We start from the raw sequence: 15882 nt of genomic DNA, 5'->3' as shown, positions 1-15882 counted from the left end.
TATTGGAAATTCACACCGCCTGGTAACATAAAATGGAATTTAAGTATCCCCTTACTAAAGAGAGGGCTAGTTAAATGAATGAGAGCATATACTAGCAACGGACTGTTTGTTACACGGCTATTTTTAAAAAATCAGTTAGATTTCAGAAAGCGACTTTTACCCTTCTGCCCCTTTGCAACAGAGTGGCTAATTCAGGACAAGAATGGAGCCGAATTCTTGATGATCTCAGGATCATTTGGTCCAACTTCCGCACTTTACAGATGGGGCACTGCCCATAAACACACTCACCTCCGAAACTTCAAAGTCTGATAACAAAGCTGCTCACGGGTTTATTGTGAGGAAGCTTCTCATTAGAATGGTCAGAACTAGTTCCACTTCCCTTTTCCTAGAAACCCCTGGTTACCTCTTCAACTAGAACACCCCTCCTTGAACGGAAGGCCAGGTTGCCAGGGAATATAAACAAACCAGACGCCCCAAGTGGCAGCTGTCAGCTGCCTTCTCTGTTGCTTCCTCTAAACAGCAGCTGGCTCTCCTGTCACCAGTTCCCCACCCCGCTCCCGCCAAGTGCAGGTTCATAGACATAAACCATATCAATGGTGCTGTCGGGAGGGAGGAGGTAGCCATAAGTCAGGTAGGCACAGATGGGGGAAGTGAGGTGCCGAAATCCTACCCGAATCCACGTTCTGCCTTGGCACACACATCTGTGATTCCCACCAAATCTAACTTTCTGTGTTTCCATCCTCTCCGTTCTCTGGTGGTCAAGAGACAGAGCTAGTGGCTGGCTTTGCTCTGCCCAGCCCGAGACCACAGCCTGTACACTGCTCTGTCCACCTTGTTATAGAGGCCACCACTCCTCCTTGTATGAGCCTGCTCCAGCCTTCCTGAAGGTCATTCTACAGCCTACGTGCTAGGATCCTGGAGTTGCTGTGAAGGCTCAGGAGGCCTACAATAATCGGAGGCAAAGAGATGTGGTCCTGACCCAACTCAGAAATGCACAGGGAACCTCTAATTACCGGTTAGAATAAATAATCCATAACTAGCCCCAGAATTTCCCAGAAAACATCCTAGGAAACTCCAGCCAGTGAGATACTTCAGGGAAGAGAGAGCGATGTTGTGATGTAATTAGGGAAACCCCACTCTCAAAACCCTTGTTCGGGTATCAATCAGCACATTCCAAGTTCCAAGAAATCATGCAGTAGCGTAACCTGTTTGATTTGATTTAAACCAGCTGTGGACCGCAGACCCTCTGGCGATCTCAGTTTGGAAAACACAGCCCCAGACCATGAGGCTGGGTTCCACAAAGATGCCAGGTGGTTGTGAGGTTCCAAGGATGACCCCAACTTTGAAGGGCATCTTTCCCCACCCAGGCTCAGACCCCTGTCACCCAGCCCTGTGAAGAAGGCAAGATTCCCCTGCAGCCTCTGAGGTAGATTTCGGGAGGAAAAGTCTAAAGCCCAGGAGGTGAAGGAGGGAGGAGAGAACCACCCCTCCAGACGGACAGGACCCCGGGGCGGGCACAGGACGCTGCCCAGAGCGGGACTCACCATTGGTGGCCGTGTTGACATAGTAGCGCCGGCCCTGAGGGGACAAGTAGCTCTGCCAGCCTGGTGGAAGGACAACGGTCTGGCTTTCCTCTCCCGGTGGAGGGGGGACCATTCCAGGCTTCTGTGGAGGAAGACAGAGAAGGTCACACACATGTGGCATTTTTGCAACTGTCTTTCAACCAGGAAGTCAGAGGCAGATGAAGTCTCCCTGGAATGGCTCGACACTGGCGGGGGCGTGTGGCCCACGGGCCTCCCTGAGGTTACGGGCTGCAGGTGTGATTTCGGGGATTGCCTGAGCATGAGGTATGAGCAGCCCTTGATTTTCAGAACCACCGCAGAAGGGACAGCACCCCCCAGAGGACGGGGGAGATGCCCGTCAGTTAACACAAGAGCTGGGCTTTCTCCTCCCGGGCCCCCAGAAAACCACTCACAGGGTTGCTGCACCTGCCTGGAGGAGGCGGGTCACTCTCCAGCTCCCACTGTGGAATCTGAAAATCCTCAGGACCACCAAATACAGCAGCAGACAAGGCCCAGGGCCTGCTGTGGGAACTGACCAGGAGTAATTAATGCAAGTCTCAGCAGAGCGAGATGTTAAACCTTCCATAATAAAGCCAGGAATCAATAACGATCTAGGTGGGGTTTTTCTAGTCAAGTGTCCAAATAACTCTCGCAAAGAGAGCTGGGAATCTGAGTCGAAACAGACTTCCTTTCTATCGTACGCACTGATGTGCGGTTTAATTCTTTAAACTATGCACGGCAGTACTTTGAAAAAAAAATCAGAGAAAAAGCATAGAGCAGAAGAACAAGATGCAGACACAAAGGCTAAAACAGAGGCGATCTGTGGTGGTGGGATTCTGGGGAATTTTTATTCTTTTCTTTCTGCTTCTCTCTCTCATCTAAATTTTCTTCAATAAACACAAAAGCAAAAGTTGTTAGCTAAAGAACATTGAAAAATAAGAAGGTCCAAGTTAGCCCGTCATACAATTGCTGTTCCTTGTGAAGAAAGTAAATTGACTAAAATCAGAATTCCAGCCACACGAGGAGAGATGCTGTGAATTTCTCAACAAAGCTGGACCCTGGTTCAGACGATATTAAACCGCGTCAGCTCCTAAGTGCCCTCAGCATCCCCCAGCCATGCCCACGGAGGCAGGTTCTGATCACTGATGACCACCGCTTAGGAAGATAAGAGATTGAAAGTGAGCAGTAGAGACACACAGCTCCCAGACTCCTCTCAGCTTTTCTGAAGCTGCAAAGCCACGTGCTTCTGCTTCCTGCGGTGCCCTGCACACCCTCAGCGGGATGGGATCAATCCTAGCTTCTCCTGGGACTTCGAGTAAACACAGCCACCCCATGGCCCTCTGAGTAACGGCGGTGTACGTTTCATTATGAATTTTCACAATTTAACTAAAAGCTTTCCCCCACGCCCCGATCGCTTCTGTCTCCCACACCTGTTAACTTACGGCTCCTCTCTGATTCCGTGCGCTGGCTTCTAAAAGAACTACCAGGGGCCAGAGAGAAGCCAGGAGGCCTCCTCACCAGCAGAGCATGTCCACTGAGCCCAGGTACACCGCTGTGCACGTTTACCTAGGCGTCCGGACACTGCTCCGGCCTCTTCCAGATTGGAAGGCGGTCGAAACACATGCAAGCCCTGTGATGAGCACAGTGTCTGCACACAGGCAGGAGACAGACATTCTGGCTGAGTGGAGTTGCTAGTAAAATACGAGTGGGGAGCTCAGGAGGTTGGCTGAAGAGAGGAACATTCTATCAATAGAACCAGGTTGCTTCTGCTTGAGTTCAGGTAACTTAGAGCATCCAAGAAGGGAAGGCCAGATTACAGCTTGTCTAAGTAACCTGGTAAGAAATGAGAAATTGTTAAGAGCTATTAAACAAGGCTCAGAGACGGACGTGGCCAGAAATAGGTTGCAGAGGAGAGAGGGACCCAGAAGCACCGTGAAAACCAGCCCTCTGGCCTCAGGCTCATTCAATCCTGACACGGCCCCTGAGCTGCCACGTGACCTGGGGAAATGACTCAACCAGCTGTGTCTATTGCCACATCTGTGAAACATCAGCCCAGTTGTGGCAGATGCCGTGGAGATCAATAACAAACTGGCCACCTAGGACAGTGCCTGTCACCAGTTGTGCCCAATGGGCGTTCCCAGCGGAACGGGGGGCCGTTCAAGGCTGAACAAGACCAGGCTTCACACAGCCTCTGCCCCCTATAACGTGAAGTTCAGGGGCACACACCCGGCCTCCGCCCCACCCGCCCCATCACTGCGGCTGAAATGTCCCCGTTAACAGTCCCTTCTCTGAGGTTTCTGTTTCCAGGAGTCCTCAACTTAGAAGGCAAACACAGACCTGCAGGGGAGGCCACTGGGTCACGATGCTGACTCACATACTCTGGTGAAAAGACCTCTCCTTAGCTGGGCTGGTGGAGAGCGTGGACCGAACCTTCCGTCCCTCTGGGTCCCCCTTGTGAAATAGCACCAGTGACATCTGTCCTGTCTCCACAGCTGCATGGTGCTTTTCTCTTTAGAATGACTGGTTAATCTGCCTAACTCTGTAGGGTCAGAAGAAGCCTGGGTTTCCGTCTGAGGACGTTGATGGCCAGGTAGGGGCCACGATGGCTCTGAGGTCTCCCCCGTCCAGGAAATGCAGGACCCTTTGGAAGGTACCTGGGGGAGGCATCCCTGATGCTGAGCCCAGAAGGGCCAAGAGGTGCTGAAAGGGGGGGGGGGCACCTGGGCCAACTCAGCCAATTTCCTAATTTGGCCAACGTGGCAAAGAGGTCTCCACATCCCCTCGGGGCCCCGCTCTGCCCACCATCTGACTGTGTTCTGTCTCCGCCCTGCCCCCCAGGCAGCCACAGTCCCCTTGTTTTCTCCCCTCTTCCAGAAAGAAGTTCCTCCTGTTGGCTGGCCTCTAGTAAGTCAGGAGTCAGAGACACGTGGACAGGGACTTCCCTGGTGGTCCAGTGGTTAAGACTCCGCGCTCCCAATACAGGGGGCCCGGGTTCAATCCCTGGTCAGGGAACTAGATCCCACACGCGTGACACAACTAAGAGCCCACGTGAGGCAACGAAGATCCCACGTGCCGCATCTAAGACCCAGAGCAGCCAACTAAATAAATAAATATTAAAAAAAAATAAAGACGTGCAGACAGCTGGCTACATCCCCAAGAGAACTGAAAACAACAAACACAGAATTGGTACGCACATGTTCACAGCAGCATTATCTACAATTACCGACAGGTAGAAACAACCCAAGTGTCCGTCAAGTGATGAATGGACCAACGAAATGTGGTGTGTCCGTAAAAAGGAATATTCAGCCATGCAAAGGAATGAAGTACTGATACACACTACAACGCAGATGAACCTTGAAATCATGCTGCATGAAGTAAGCTGGACACAAAACCCCACATATCGTACAATCTCACTGACGTGAAATATCCAGGACAGGAAAGTCCGTAGAGACGGAAAGCAGATTCGTGGTTGCCAGGGGCTGGAGGGAGGGGGAAATGGGGACAGGGATTCCTTTTTGGGGTGATGAGAATGTTCTGGAACTAGACAGTGGTGATGGTTGCACAAAACTGTGAAGGTATAAATGTCACTGACGGTAAATTTTATGTTAGGTGTATTTTAACACACACACACACACACACACACACACACACACACAGTTGGCCTTCCCACCTGCAGGCCCTCATCTAAGAGGCCCAAACCACCACCATTACCTCATTCCTCGTGGTCATGGAGGGGCAGGCCTCCTGGGAGAGCTGCCCCACAGCCATCAAGAGGATTCAGCGTGAGTAACTGCCCAGTAATTAAGGTCTCTGCCAAACCTATTCTTCTAATTAGTTTCCTTCCAACTTAAATCCTTCCCTTGCCTTCCCTAGTCCTGTGGCTTCTCCCCTTCCATTTCAGCAGCTCTTTCCCATGGGAATAGGAACTAGAAGCAGGGGTGAGGGGTGAGGTTGGGGGCCCCACCTACAATGAACATGAGCTGAAGGAGTGTGAATCGGGGGAGATGAAGCCAGTTTCTTCCAACTAAGAAATTCTTAACCTCATGCACAGGACTGCTTTGTGGGAATGAGAAAACACTGCCTCTTCCCCAGATGGGCCAGACCCCTGAGTGCAAGGCTGGGTTTCAGCTGCCCCTGACTCCCCCCCAGTCTGGGTCCCCTTGTTGAGTAAACAACCCACTCAACTGTATATGACAGCCCATCCTCTGAGAATCTAAAGAAAACTATGGCTCTTCTGCCCCCCAAAATGGAGGCATGTGTGCACCTACTCACTCACCCTATCTCCTATGGAACATCGAGAGTTTCTAGACCACTTCAGAACCCTAGTCTAGAAGGTCCTCAAGAAACACCTGAGCTCAGATCCCATTTGCGCTCATTGATAATGACTTTCACCAAATGTTTACATTGCACCAAGGACTGGGCCAGGTGCTTCACAAACTCATCTCTAATCATTACCACAAGCCTGCCACAGAGATGCCATTTTTTTCCCATTTTAAAAGGAGGAATCTGAGACTCAGAGAATTTAATATCTCACCCAACAATGCACAGTTTAATTGGTGAAACCAGTTAAACCAGTTTAAAATATTAGCTTTGTTTCTACCCAGTTACCCAAATCCTAGTTACCCTCAGCTCATCTCTCCCCAGCTGTCTGTGATCAGCTCTGTATCTTCACCTGGACCACCTGACATCCCAGCTCCCGTGCAAGGAGGATGGCAACTCAGGCCTGCTTCTCCTGCCTGTCTCACGGTCTCCAAACGAGCATATGCCTTCCCAGGAGACGTGCAGAAATATCACCGCCCACGTCCAACCAGTCACGTTCCCCGTCTGTGGGCTGACTTCCTCGTCTCCCTACATAGAACAACACAACCAAAGAAATTTTCCTCTTAATGATGGCTACTGATCCCCTCCTCGGAGGGGGAAAATAAGAGCAGACAAAGGGAAGTCACCTAGAGATTAAACACAAATCCCCCTACAGTGGTGTTTCTCAAAGTGTGGTCCCTGGGACACCCCGTCCGTCACCAACAATGTGGGTTAAAGTGCAGATTCCGGGGCTCTGACTCCACAATCAACCTTGAGCCTAGAAAGCTGCTTTTTAACATGTACCCTTAAATCTCATGCTCAATGAACTCAGAAGAGATGGTCTGCAGCTTTCTTTAGAAGGAGGGATGGAGAGAAAACATCACTTCTGAGATCAAAACTGGGAACAGAAAATTAATAACTTATAAAAAGACAGTGTTTGGCTGCCTGGTTACTTATAAAGAAGACACTCCTGTCCCGTAGCCCAGACCCTTCAGATAGACTATTCTAAGAGAACTTATCTTGCCTCTGCAGCCTCCAGGCAGTACGAACCCCACACTCAGACGCCCCCCAGTTTCTTCAAGTTCAACCCAGGACTCCTTGCCCCTTAGGAGACTTCCGGAAGCACCTGGTTCTTACCTTCCGCAGGTGTGAGCAAACGGTACTTGCCGGTGGTAATGGGGGGCCGTCAGACACTTGATTTTGCAGCCGGATCGGACGGTTTTAAGGTCCCCCCATTCCGCGTCTTCTCACACCCCAAACCCAGAAGCAATAGGAGCGCTAAAGAAAGGCATTTCCACGGCCCTCACAGCCCCCCTCCCCCACACCCAGATCTATATATAACAGCGCTGAAGTTGTCAGCCTAACGAGCCACTTTCTGGCAGACCCGTTGCCATGGCAATGACTGCTAATGAGTCCGGTGCCTTGACTGACAGCGCCTGAAGACATCTCCATAAAGAACTCGACAGCAAGTTCTCCCTTCCCAATGACACAGCCAGCTGGGACACCCGGGAGCAGCCAGGGCGTGGCCAGGTGTGCCTGGGAGCCATCAGCCCCCGGGAACCAGTTTGTTACAGGTGCGCGCTGAGCAGTCCCCGACCCGGAGGCCAGAAGCGGCTTCCACTGTCACTCAATATGGGTCAACCAATTAGGGACAGGGTTGCAAGGGAGCCACCAAGAAGCCCAAGACCCAGGGCTTCCCTGGTGATGCAGTGGTTAAGAATCCGCCTGCCATTGCAGGGGACACGGGTTCGAGCCCTGGTCCGGGAAGATCCCACATACCGCGGAGTAACTAAGCCCGTGCGCCACAACTACTGAGCCTGTGCTCTAGAGCCCGCGAGCCACAACTACTGAAGCCCGCGTGCCACAGCCACTGAGACCACCTGCCACAACTACTGAAGCCCGCACACCTAGAGCCCATGCTCCACAACAAGAGAAGCCACCACAATGAGAAGCCCGTGCACTGCAACAAAGGGTAGCCCCAGCTCACCTCAACTAGAGATAAGCCTGCACTCAGCAATGAAGACTCAACACAGCCAAAAATAAATAAACTTAAGGCAAACAAACAAACAAAAAACCAAAAAAATGAAGCCCAAGACCCAGCGGGGCTGGAGACTGGAGAGTCACGTCCACCCCACACCTTTCTGCTGACACCTGTTCAGGGTGGAGAGATTCCCAGACAGAGCTGGGAAGATCTACCCAAGGAAAGATCATCTCTGGCTACAGGGTAAGAGAGAAGGCATGAAGCAGGGCCCCACTTCCCACACCGATGCCGCCAGCCTCAGAGTCTGTGTCCACAAGAATACTGGGCGCTTCTCCTCTGTGTCACAGGTGAAAGTATTGTTCTCTCTGGCTCTGGCAGCCTTTCTATCCATGGAGAGCGACTGAGAGAAAATAGCTGGGGAGGAAGGAGGGGACCCATGACAACAGCACAGTGCATTCTGGGAAATGTAGTCCTCCCAAGTGGTTTCATAGGCTGGTGGGAAGAGGATGGGCATTGACAGCATTTTCATGTTCTTCTAGGGGTGAGAGATTTGGAGACTCAGCCAGAGGGCAGAGGAAGAGGAGGAGGAGGAGCCACACAACAGAGAAACAGAGTGTAAGATTCAGGAAGGCAAGGCCATGTCCATCTTGTTCTTAGTCTCAGCTCAGTACCCAGAATACTGGATGGATGGATGCATGGATGGAAACTGGGAATTGTAATAGAAACTGGGCTTCAAACAGATTTGAGAGGCTATTTCCCCAAACAAGTAAACAGAGAATGGCTGTCCAAGCAATGCATGTGCCCCACCTGTGAACAAATCCCAGCTCTTCATGGACTGACTGAACGGACTGTTCAACTTTGAGTACAGGGAGGTGGGGGACACAAGATAATACAGTGTTTCTTGAAGTGCAGAAATTAAATTGAGGAACAGCATCCAGACGCCTCAGGAGCAGCACAAACGTCTACTCATGAGCTCATCTGGTCTCCAGAAGAAAAATTCCAGGAAACCATTTAGCAACCTCAAAAGAGGACAGGAAGATACAGCATCTATTATACAAACGCCAAAGTCATAAGGAGAGAACAAACTAATGGAAAAAAGGCAAGCTGGTTTAAAAAAATGATATAAAAAAAGGACAGGATGTGCTCAAAACTGTAGGGAAATTTAAAAGGTAGTGATAAAAGGAATATCCACATTGGTTGCAATAGAATATAAAATCAGTATTGTAGAAAGAAAAAAAAAAGTCAGTTATGTACAAAACAAACTGAAGAATTTTTTTCCCAGAATGCAAAGGAAATGGGAAAACATGAAAACGGGAATCGACAGAAGAGATGCTAGGTGTTCCTGAAGAAGAAACTAGAACAAAAGCCGTAGCAGAAAAGAAACTATAAACAAAGGTTGATTGGGGGGGCCCCGGGGAAGAAAACTTCCCTCAGCTCCTAGAGACACAAAGGAAGGTCCCGCACTGCTCCAGGCAAAATGGGTTTTAAAAGCCCAACAACAAGCCGACACCCTCTAACAATACATTTACACAGCAAAGAAAGGATAAAGTCCTACAACCCTTTAAGTGGGAGGAGGGTGTCTCCCATAAAGGAGCATAAATAAAGCTGCTCTTGGCTCTTCTGTGACCACATTTCCAAAGACACCCCTGGACCGCTAGGCCGAAAATGCTAAGCCCATTCTATGTGGCCACAGCTGTCTTTCATGAGTGAAATCGATCGAAATACACTGCTCTACAGACAAGGGTTCAGGATATTTACCAATCAAGTGCTTGAAAGATGTACTCCAACTGCCTGAAAGATTAAAACAATTACAGGTGAAGAATGAAGGCCTCGAGGTAAAAAGGACCAGGGCTGAACACTGAAAGCAGCTTATAAAAAATGTGTAAATAATCATCGTAAACCTAGTTACAGAACATGTGTAAGGGTGACTATTCTCAATACATAGTGTAAAAAAAGAAATAAAAACCCGGATCAAAAATTCCAGAAAATACTAGAAAAGATCAGGAGGTAGGAGAAAAAAAGTGTGGACACCGAGAGAAAGGAAGCAGAATCCCACTCTCCCTTCCCATCCTGATGAAGAAAGTCCCCTTCTTCCTCTCCTCCCTCCTGCCAAGACTTTCAGGTACCTGCGCAATTCGCTACCATCCTCTGGCATCTGGTATTTGTCCTCCTCTATTTTCTAGAGAAGGATGCGTTTCCAGCCAGAGGGACCACAGCAGAAGGGAAGGGTCCCTGGAGACCACAAACTTTCTTCCACAGGGAGCCCTGAGCCCTGAAATCCATGAAGGCGGACAGGGTGGGCCCAAAGCACTTTGCTGGATGAGGGAAAGCTCAGGAACCCAGGGCTTCTAGAAGATCTCATTTGTTCCTCTTGTTTGCCTTTGGAAGCCCTCAAAGCCAGAGCCGGGCTCAGCACTCAGAGAAGACTGTCACTACTGCCCAGCCTGAGTCTGAGCTTTTCGGCTTCCCTTGATCCACTCTGGTTGGACCCCGTGTGAAAGGGGGTCAAACCATAACGCTCACCTCTAGCTTTTACCAGTCAGGAGCCACAGAGCCGCAGGATGTCTTTCTCCCTTCCGCTTCTCTGTGTGCAGAATTTCTCAGTAAATGTGACCGACTCGTCAGAGGTTTTGCCAGAACCCTCCATGAGTATACTCACACCCCTCTTACTAGAAATCACCTGGTTGGCAGGGCTGCTTCTTTGAATCCATTTTATTTTATTTTATTGTACCACATTTACTCTGCTTTTTTTTTAAAATAATTTTTTTGCTGAAGTATAGTTGATTTACAATGTTGTGTCTTTGAGTCCATTTTAAAGGAAATTTCCAAACCAGGCTCTAATCACTTAAATGCAAAAGCCCCCAGGACTCTTCTAAACCTGATACCCAAGTGTCCTCAGGCCTCATTGCTCAGAGTAGGTAGGTGGATGGGTGGATGGGTGGATGGGTGGATGGGTGGGTGGATGGGTGGATGGGTGGATGGGTGGGTGGGTGGATGGGTGGATGGATGGATGGATGGATGGATGGATGGATGGATGGATGGATGGATGGATGGGGTAACTTTCACAGCAATGATCCACATCCCTCTGGCTGGACTCCCCCGCTTGACCATGCCAGACCTGTACCCACCCCATCCCCGAGAAGCTCCCAGGATGATATCTACCAGTGGCCAGAGGGTGACGCACCTGGACTCGCCAGCCCCGTTCCCCATGGGCGTCTGCCTTGCTTTTCCTTGCCTGTAGCAGCGACCTTTCATAATCCCCCCCACTGGCTCCAGCACTGTCCTCCATCCATGACGCTGCTAGAGGAAGCCTCACACCCTGGCTGCCACTGGTATCCACTCCGAGAGGTGGACATCAGTGCCATGGGGGTTTTCTCCCGGCTCCCACAAAGCAGTCAGCCCTGGGCCTGGAGGCTGAACTGCTTTGAGCACTGCAGGTGTGTCTGGCTCCTGAAGATGTAGCGAGAGTCCTGGCCACTCTGAATAGCCATCAGCAAGCCCCCCAGTGCCTCCCTGGGGGCCAGTCAACTCACTGGGCATGTTTCTTAGGACTGAACAGGCAGAGGACACAGAACAATAAACTCTGTATTTTCTGACCGTGAAAAGGAAGGGAGTGATCTGGTGAACCAGGAATTTTGATTAACACAATTACAATGTAGCCCATGCAGGGATACAGGAAGTCAACCCTAGCAGGAAAACTTGCTCAACTGGAAACCACGGGGTCTCCAGCGGGGCAAGGATGGAAGAAAAGCTTTGCAAGTGATACTGCGAATGACAAGAAAGCGTTAGATGAATGAACCCTCCTGGTTCAGAGGCCACTTCATGGCCTTGAAGTGTCTGGGGGCCAAGCAGTAGAGGGTGGAAAGTGGTTTCTACGTGGGCCCGGCACACATTCCTGCATGGGCCCCACTTCACCAACCCTGGAGGAAAGAGATTTTGTTATCGTTGCACCGTCATACAGATATAAGACAGAAGGGCCAATTAACAGGGTTTAAGAGGAGACAATGCAAGGTACGAGGAACTCTGGATGGCTGGTACTTTTCCTGGTGACACCATCCAGCATGACAAGGATCTGAGAGATGCCCTCTCTTCAGCATCTCCTGGGAGAATCTCCACATTGACCAAACAGCATAAACATGCCACTGAATATCACAGTCACTCTCGCTGTTTACGAGGTTGGGAGCAGGTACTCAGAGGCCTCATGGCCGTGTTGAGGGCCACAGGGGGAAAGGGGTTCCCGTGGATGTTCCTGAAATACAGAGAACAGCTCCGGGAATAAGATGGGAAGCCACAGCTGCTTCCCCACCTTGGAGTCTGGAGGGGCTTGGGGAACCCCAGAGAAAGCCCCTAACTTTTGTCCTGTTTCTCAGGTGTGTCTGATCCTGATGCTTCGGAGCTATAAAGGAAAAGGCAGTGAGCTCCCGGCAGCCCGTTCCAACTCCTGGCTTCTGAGCAGGAAAAACCCAAGAGATTCTGCTCACTTGTGATTAACAAAGACATTTTTATTCAGACTCAGCTTCCTGATGGGCTGTTGAGAATGTTGGCTCCCTTCCTCCTACCCCTCCCCTAGCAGATAAAAATAGCAGGGGCTGTTCTGACATCCTACCTCCATCGGGAGCGTCGGCAGAAAGCACAAGGGTCTAGGCTTAAAGAGACTGTGTTCCCAGGCAACGAGCTGTGATTTACGCAGTCCTCTTTGCCTCTCTGGATGTCTGTCTCCTCGTCTATAAAACCAAGGGCTGCCAGCCCTCAAACACTGGGGTGCGGACTTCCCTGGTGGCACAGTGGTTAAGAATCCGCCTGCCAATGCAGGGGACGCGGGTTCGAGCCCTGGTCCGGGAAGATCCCACATGCCGCGGAGCAACTAAGCCCGTGTGCCACAACTACTGAGCCTGCGCTCTAGAGCCCACGAGCTACAACTACTGAGCCCGCGTGCCACAACTGCTGAAGCCCACATGCCTAGAGCCCGTGCTCCGCAAAAAGAGAAGCCACTGCAATGAGAAGCCCGCGCACCGCAACGAAGAGTAGCCCCTGCTCGCCGCAACTAGAGAAAGCCCACGCGCAGCAACAAAGATCCAACACAGCCAAAACTAACTAAATAAATTTATATAAAAAAGACCACTGGGGTTCCACAACCTGAGGCACGTCTTTCATAGCAGAACCCAAAACTTCCACAAGGGAAATTTCGAGGCATTTAAATGACCAGCGCAAACTTGCAAAAGCAGCTACTGCATAAAGAGGTGGCAGAGACCTCCTGACGGGAACATAAACGGTCATGAAACATTACCCTTTTTTTTCTGCATGATTCCCCCAAACTCTTTTGGGGTCCAAAGAGGAAGCAGTCTGAAACTCTTTTGGTCTAGAGATACCGCTTCATTCACTCCAGACTCAGGATTGGTGGGAAAGACAGCAGTGAGGTGATTAACAAAAATTGTAGATCATTAAGTTTATGCCCAAACCCGGATACTATTATAAAAATTGTGGGCATTAGGCCTCAAACCACTGTGGGGAGACTGAACACTGGATTCTCCTCCCTTTTGCTCCAGGGCGCTGCTCTGGCCTCTTCAGGGCTGAAATGTCCCTATTTGTGAGAGGAAGGACTTGGGGTAAAGTTTCACCATTTCCATAGTTGTAAAGGATCTCAAGATACATCCTAGGAGAGGAAAAAAAAGACAAACAAAAAAACGCATCCTAGATTTTCTATACTAGTTTACCTCTATAATGATATCAATTATCCTGCCCTAGAAGATGCTTTTTGCAGGACATTTTGAGGCTCACTCACCAGAAGCACTCTCCCTAGGGAGCTCCTGGTAGGGTGAAGACCCCTCTAGATGATTCTGGGTCCAATTTCCCTTTGCAGAGGAAAAAGGCTGGGAATAAGAGAGTTTTGCCAACACTTGGTATTGGGCGGCGAAAAAGAAACACGGCCTTTCTTTAGTATTAAGGTGCAAAACCCCAAAATGCCTATGCCATTCCTGGCACTTACAGAAGTTGTTATGACTGAAGAAAAACCCATAATCAAATTTCCCAAGCATTCTGTTCTGTTCGAAATGGATTTAAGAAGCTCAGAAGTGAGGTAGGGCGTTGAAAGTTGCTAGCCCAGGGAAGTCAGAGGCTTGGGTACCTCATGTAAAGCAGCCTGCCCGCCAGAAAGGAACTTCAAAGACAGGTGACACAGCTGTTGTCCACAGCTGCTCCAGGACTAAAAGCAGGCTTCCTCGTGGGGAGTGGGTACCGTTTTAAAGGGAGGCAGACTAGAGCTCACTAGGGCACAAAGATGGGTGTCTCTGACGGCCAGTCTCTGGCCGAGATCCAGCTGATCCAGCTTTACGGATGCTACTCGCAGGCCTGCAGGCACCAAAAGAAACCCGGGGCGGCCAGTCTTCTCACCATGGAGACGCATTCCAGTTACTCTGCAGTGCCAACAGCCTGGGCTCCCAGTGATTCCAATCAAAGACTTCTGACTCTGCGAGCTGGTTCCCAGAGATCCCTAGTTGGCTCTGAACCATGAACACCGGAGGGAGATTAAGGCTAAGAGGGGCTGGTACTGTTTCTATGAGTCAGAAGGGGTGCGATTCCGACCAACCCAAGTCAGCTGCCATTTCTGGAGCCTGAGCTCCTGGTGCATATAAAACTTAGACAAATGGGACAGCTGAGGACATGGCCATCGAGGTTTCGGATCTACCACTGCTCTGGGGCACCATGCAGAGAACACGGACTCAAGAGCTGCCGCTGTCTTGCTGTGAGATTTTGAGCAACATACTTCATCTCTGCTGGTACAGAATTTCCTCATCTCAAGAATACGGAAGTTGGACCAGATGGTCTCCAGGGTTGTTTTTTTGTTTGTTTGTTTATTTTTTGTTTGAAAGGTATAGCCTAATGCTCAATGATTCTGGATGTTAGTATCTCTCTCTTAAGGATGTGCCATTTTTGTCGGAGGAAAAAAGGCACATTTAAGTGCAGACACGGGATTCAGAGGCGGTCCTGGGACGCTGCCTGGGCCCCAAACACCTGGGCTTCTGCCTCGCTACCTTGGAGCTCAGTGCCTCCGCCTCTCACCATGGGGAGTTCCGGTGAGGTCTTCTGTCCTGCTGGCCCGTGTCCGCCCCTTCCCTGTCACTCCCAGAGCCACACACGGTTGCTATTTTGCCAAGAACCAGACGTCCACCTGGCGTCCTGGGATTCCCTGTATCCGAAGTTAGAATTCTCCCCGCACCGAAGGCAGGCTCCGGAAGAACAGTTCCAGACCTCCTGGCACACAGCGCCTCTGCTCACCACTCACGCTGCACCCCGCCAACGGCCCGCACCCCATACACCTCAGCCTCTGCCAAGAGCTTTCCCGGGCTCCTCCCCGCTCCCTGAATGCACCTCAGCGTTCACCTCCTTGCTAATCCCATGTTGCCCGTAAACCTCCGTGCCGCCATCCACAGCCAGGGCCAGACCTGCCCGGTGCTCTGCAGCCGGCTCGTGGGCAGCTGTAACTGTCAGCACTGGATTGATTGGTCTGGGTTCTTTACAATAGCCATCATCCCAGTGTGGTCCCTGCACCGGCAGCCCAGGCGTCCTCTGCAAGCTGGTTTGAAACGCAGGTTCCCAAGCCCCACCCTAGAGCCCAGCTCTTCGTCTGAAAGGTCTCTGGGCAATTCAGATGCATGTTAGGCTCTTTGAGAAGCCCAGCTGGGAACTAGGTCCCCTGGCTGGTCAGAGGATGCTCCAGGAGGGTGAGTACCATCTCTGCTCCTGGTATAGTTCAGGCCTCGATCAGAAGCCACGCCACAATCAGGGAGGCTGATTTTGACCCAGCCAGTGGGATAGAATGTCCTGGAGGAAGGTTTTGTGCAGAGATAGACGGGACTTTCCACAGAAACTGGACCTCCTTCAGCTGTCCAGAACCTCAACAGAGTGGTCACTAAAGTCTCAGCTGACCCCTCTTGGTTCCTCTTTCCAAAGAAGGGCGGAGGCTAACTTCCAGAGGCAGGACGGTTGGCAAAATAAGGCTATTCTCCTCTTACGTCTCAGGAGAGCGTCCATCATCTTTAG

General features: G+C 50.7%; 1 protein-coding gene across 16 annotated transcripts in view; it reads right to left on the bottom strand.

Annotated features, from left to right (window-relative positions):
* GAS7 (growth arrest specific 7) overlaps positions 1 to 15882 on the bottom strand; it is a 195769-nt gene that overhangs the window by 72621 nt on the left and 107266 nt on the right. For 15 of the 16 annotated variants that reach the window (XM_022596192.3, XM_089900345.1, XM_089900347.1 and 12 more), the window contains one exon: positions 1545 to 1665. In XM_022596192.3, the coding sequence (XP_022451900.1) occupies positions 1545 to 1665 (121 nt within the window). Of the gene's footprint in view, positions 1 to 1544; positions 1666 to 6234; positions 7043 to 15882 lie in introns of those variants that run through there. The other variant, XM_089900348.1, reaches the window with a different exon arrangement.

The sequence above is a fragment of the Delphinapterus leucas genome, chromosome 19, assembly GCF_059928025.1.
Source record: "Delphinapterus leucas isolate spDelLeu-1000000601 "Yukka" chromosome 19, BTC_Dleu_Yukka2, whole genome shotgun sequence".
In the NCBI taxonomy this organism is placed as follows: Eukaryota; Metazoa; Chordata; class Mammalia; order Artiodactyla; family Monodontidae; genus Delphinapterus; species Delphinapterus leucas.
Note: the sequence above shows the minus strand (reverse complement) of the source record. Positions and strands in the feature narration are given on the sequence as shown.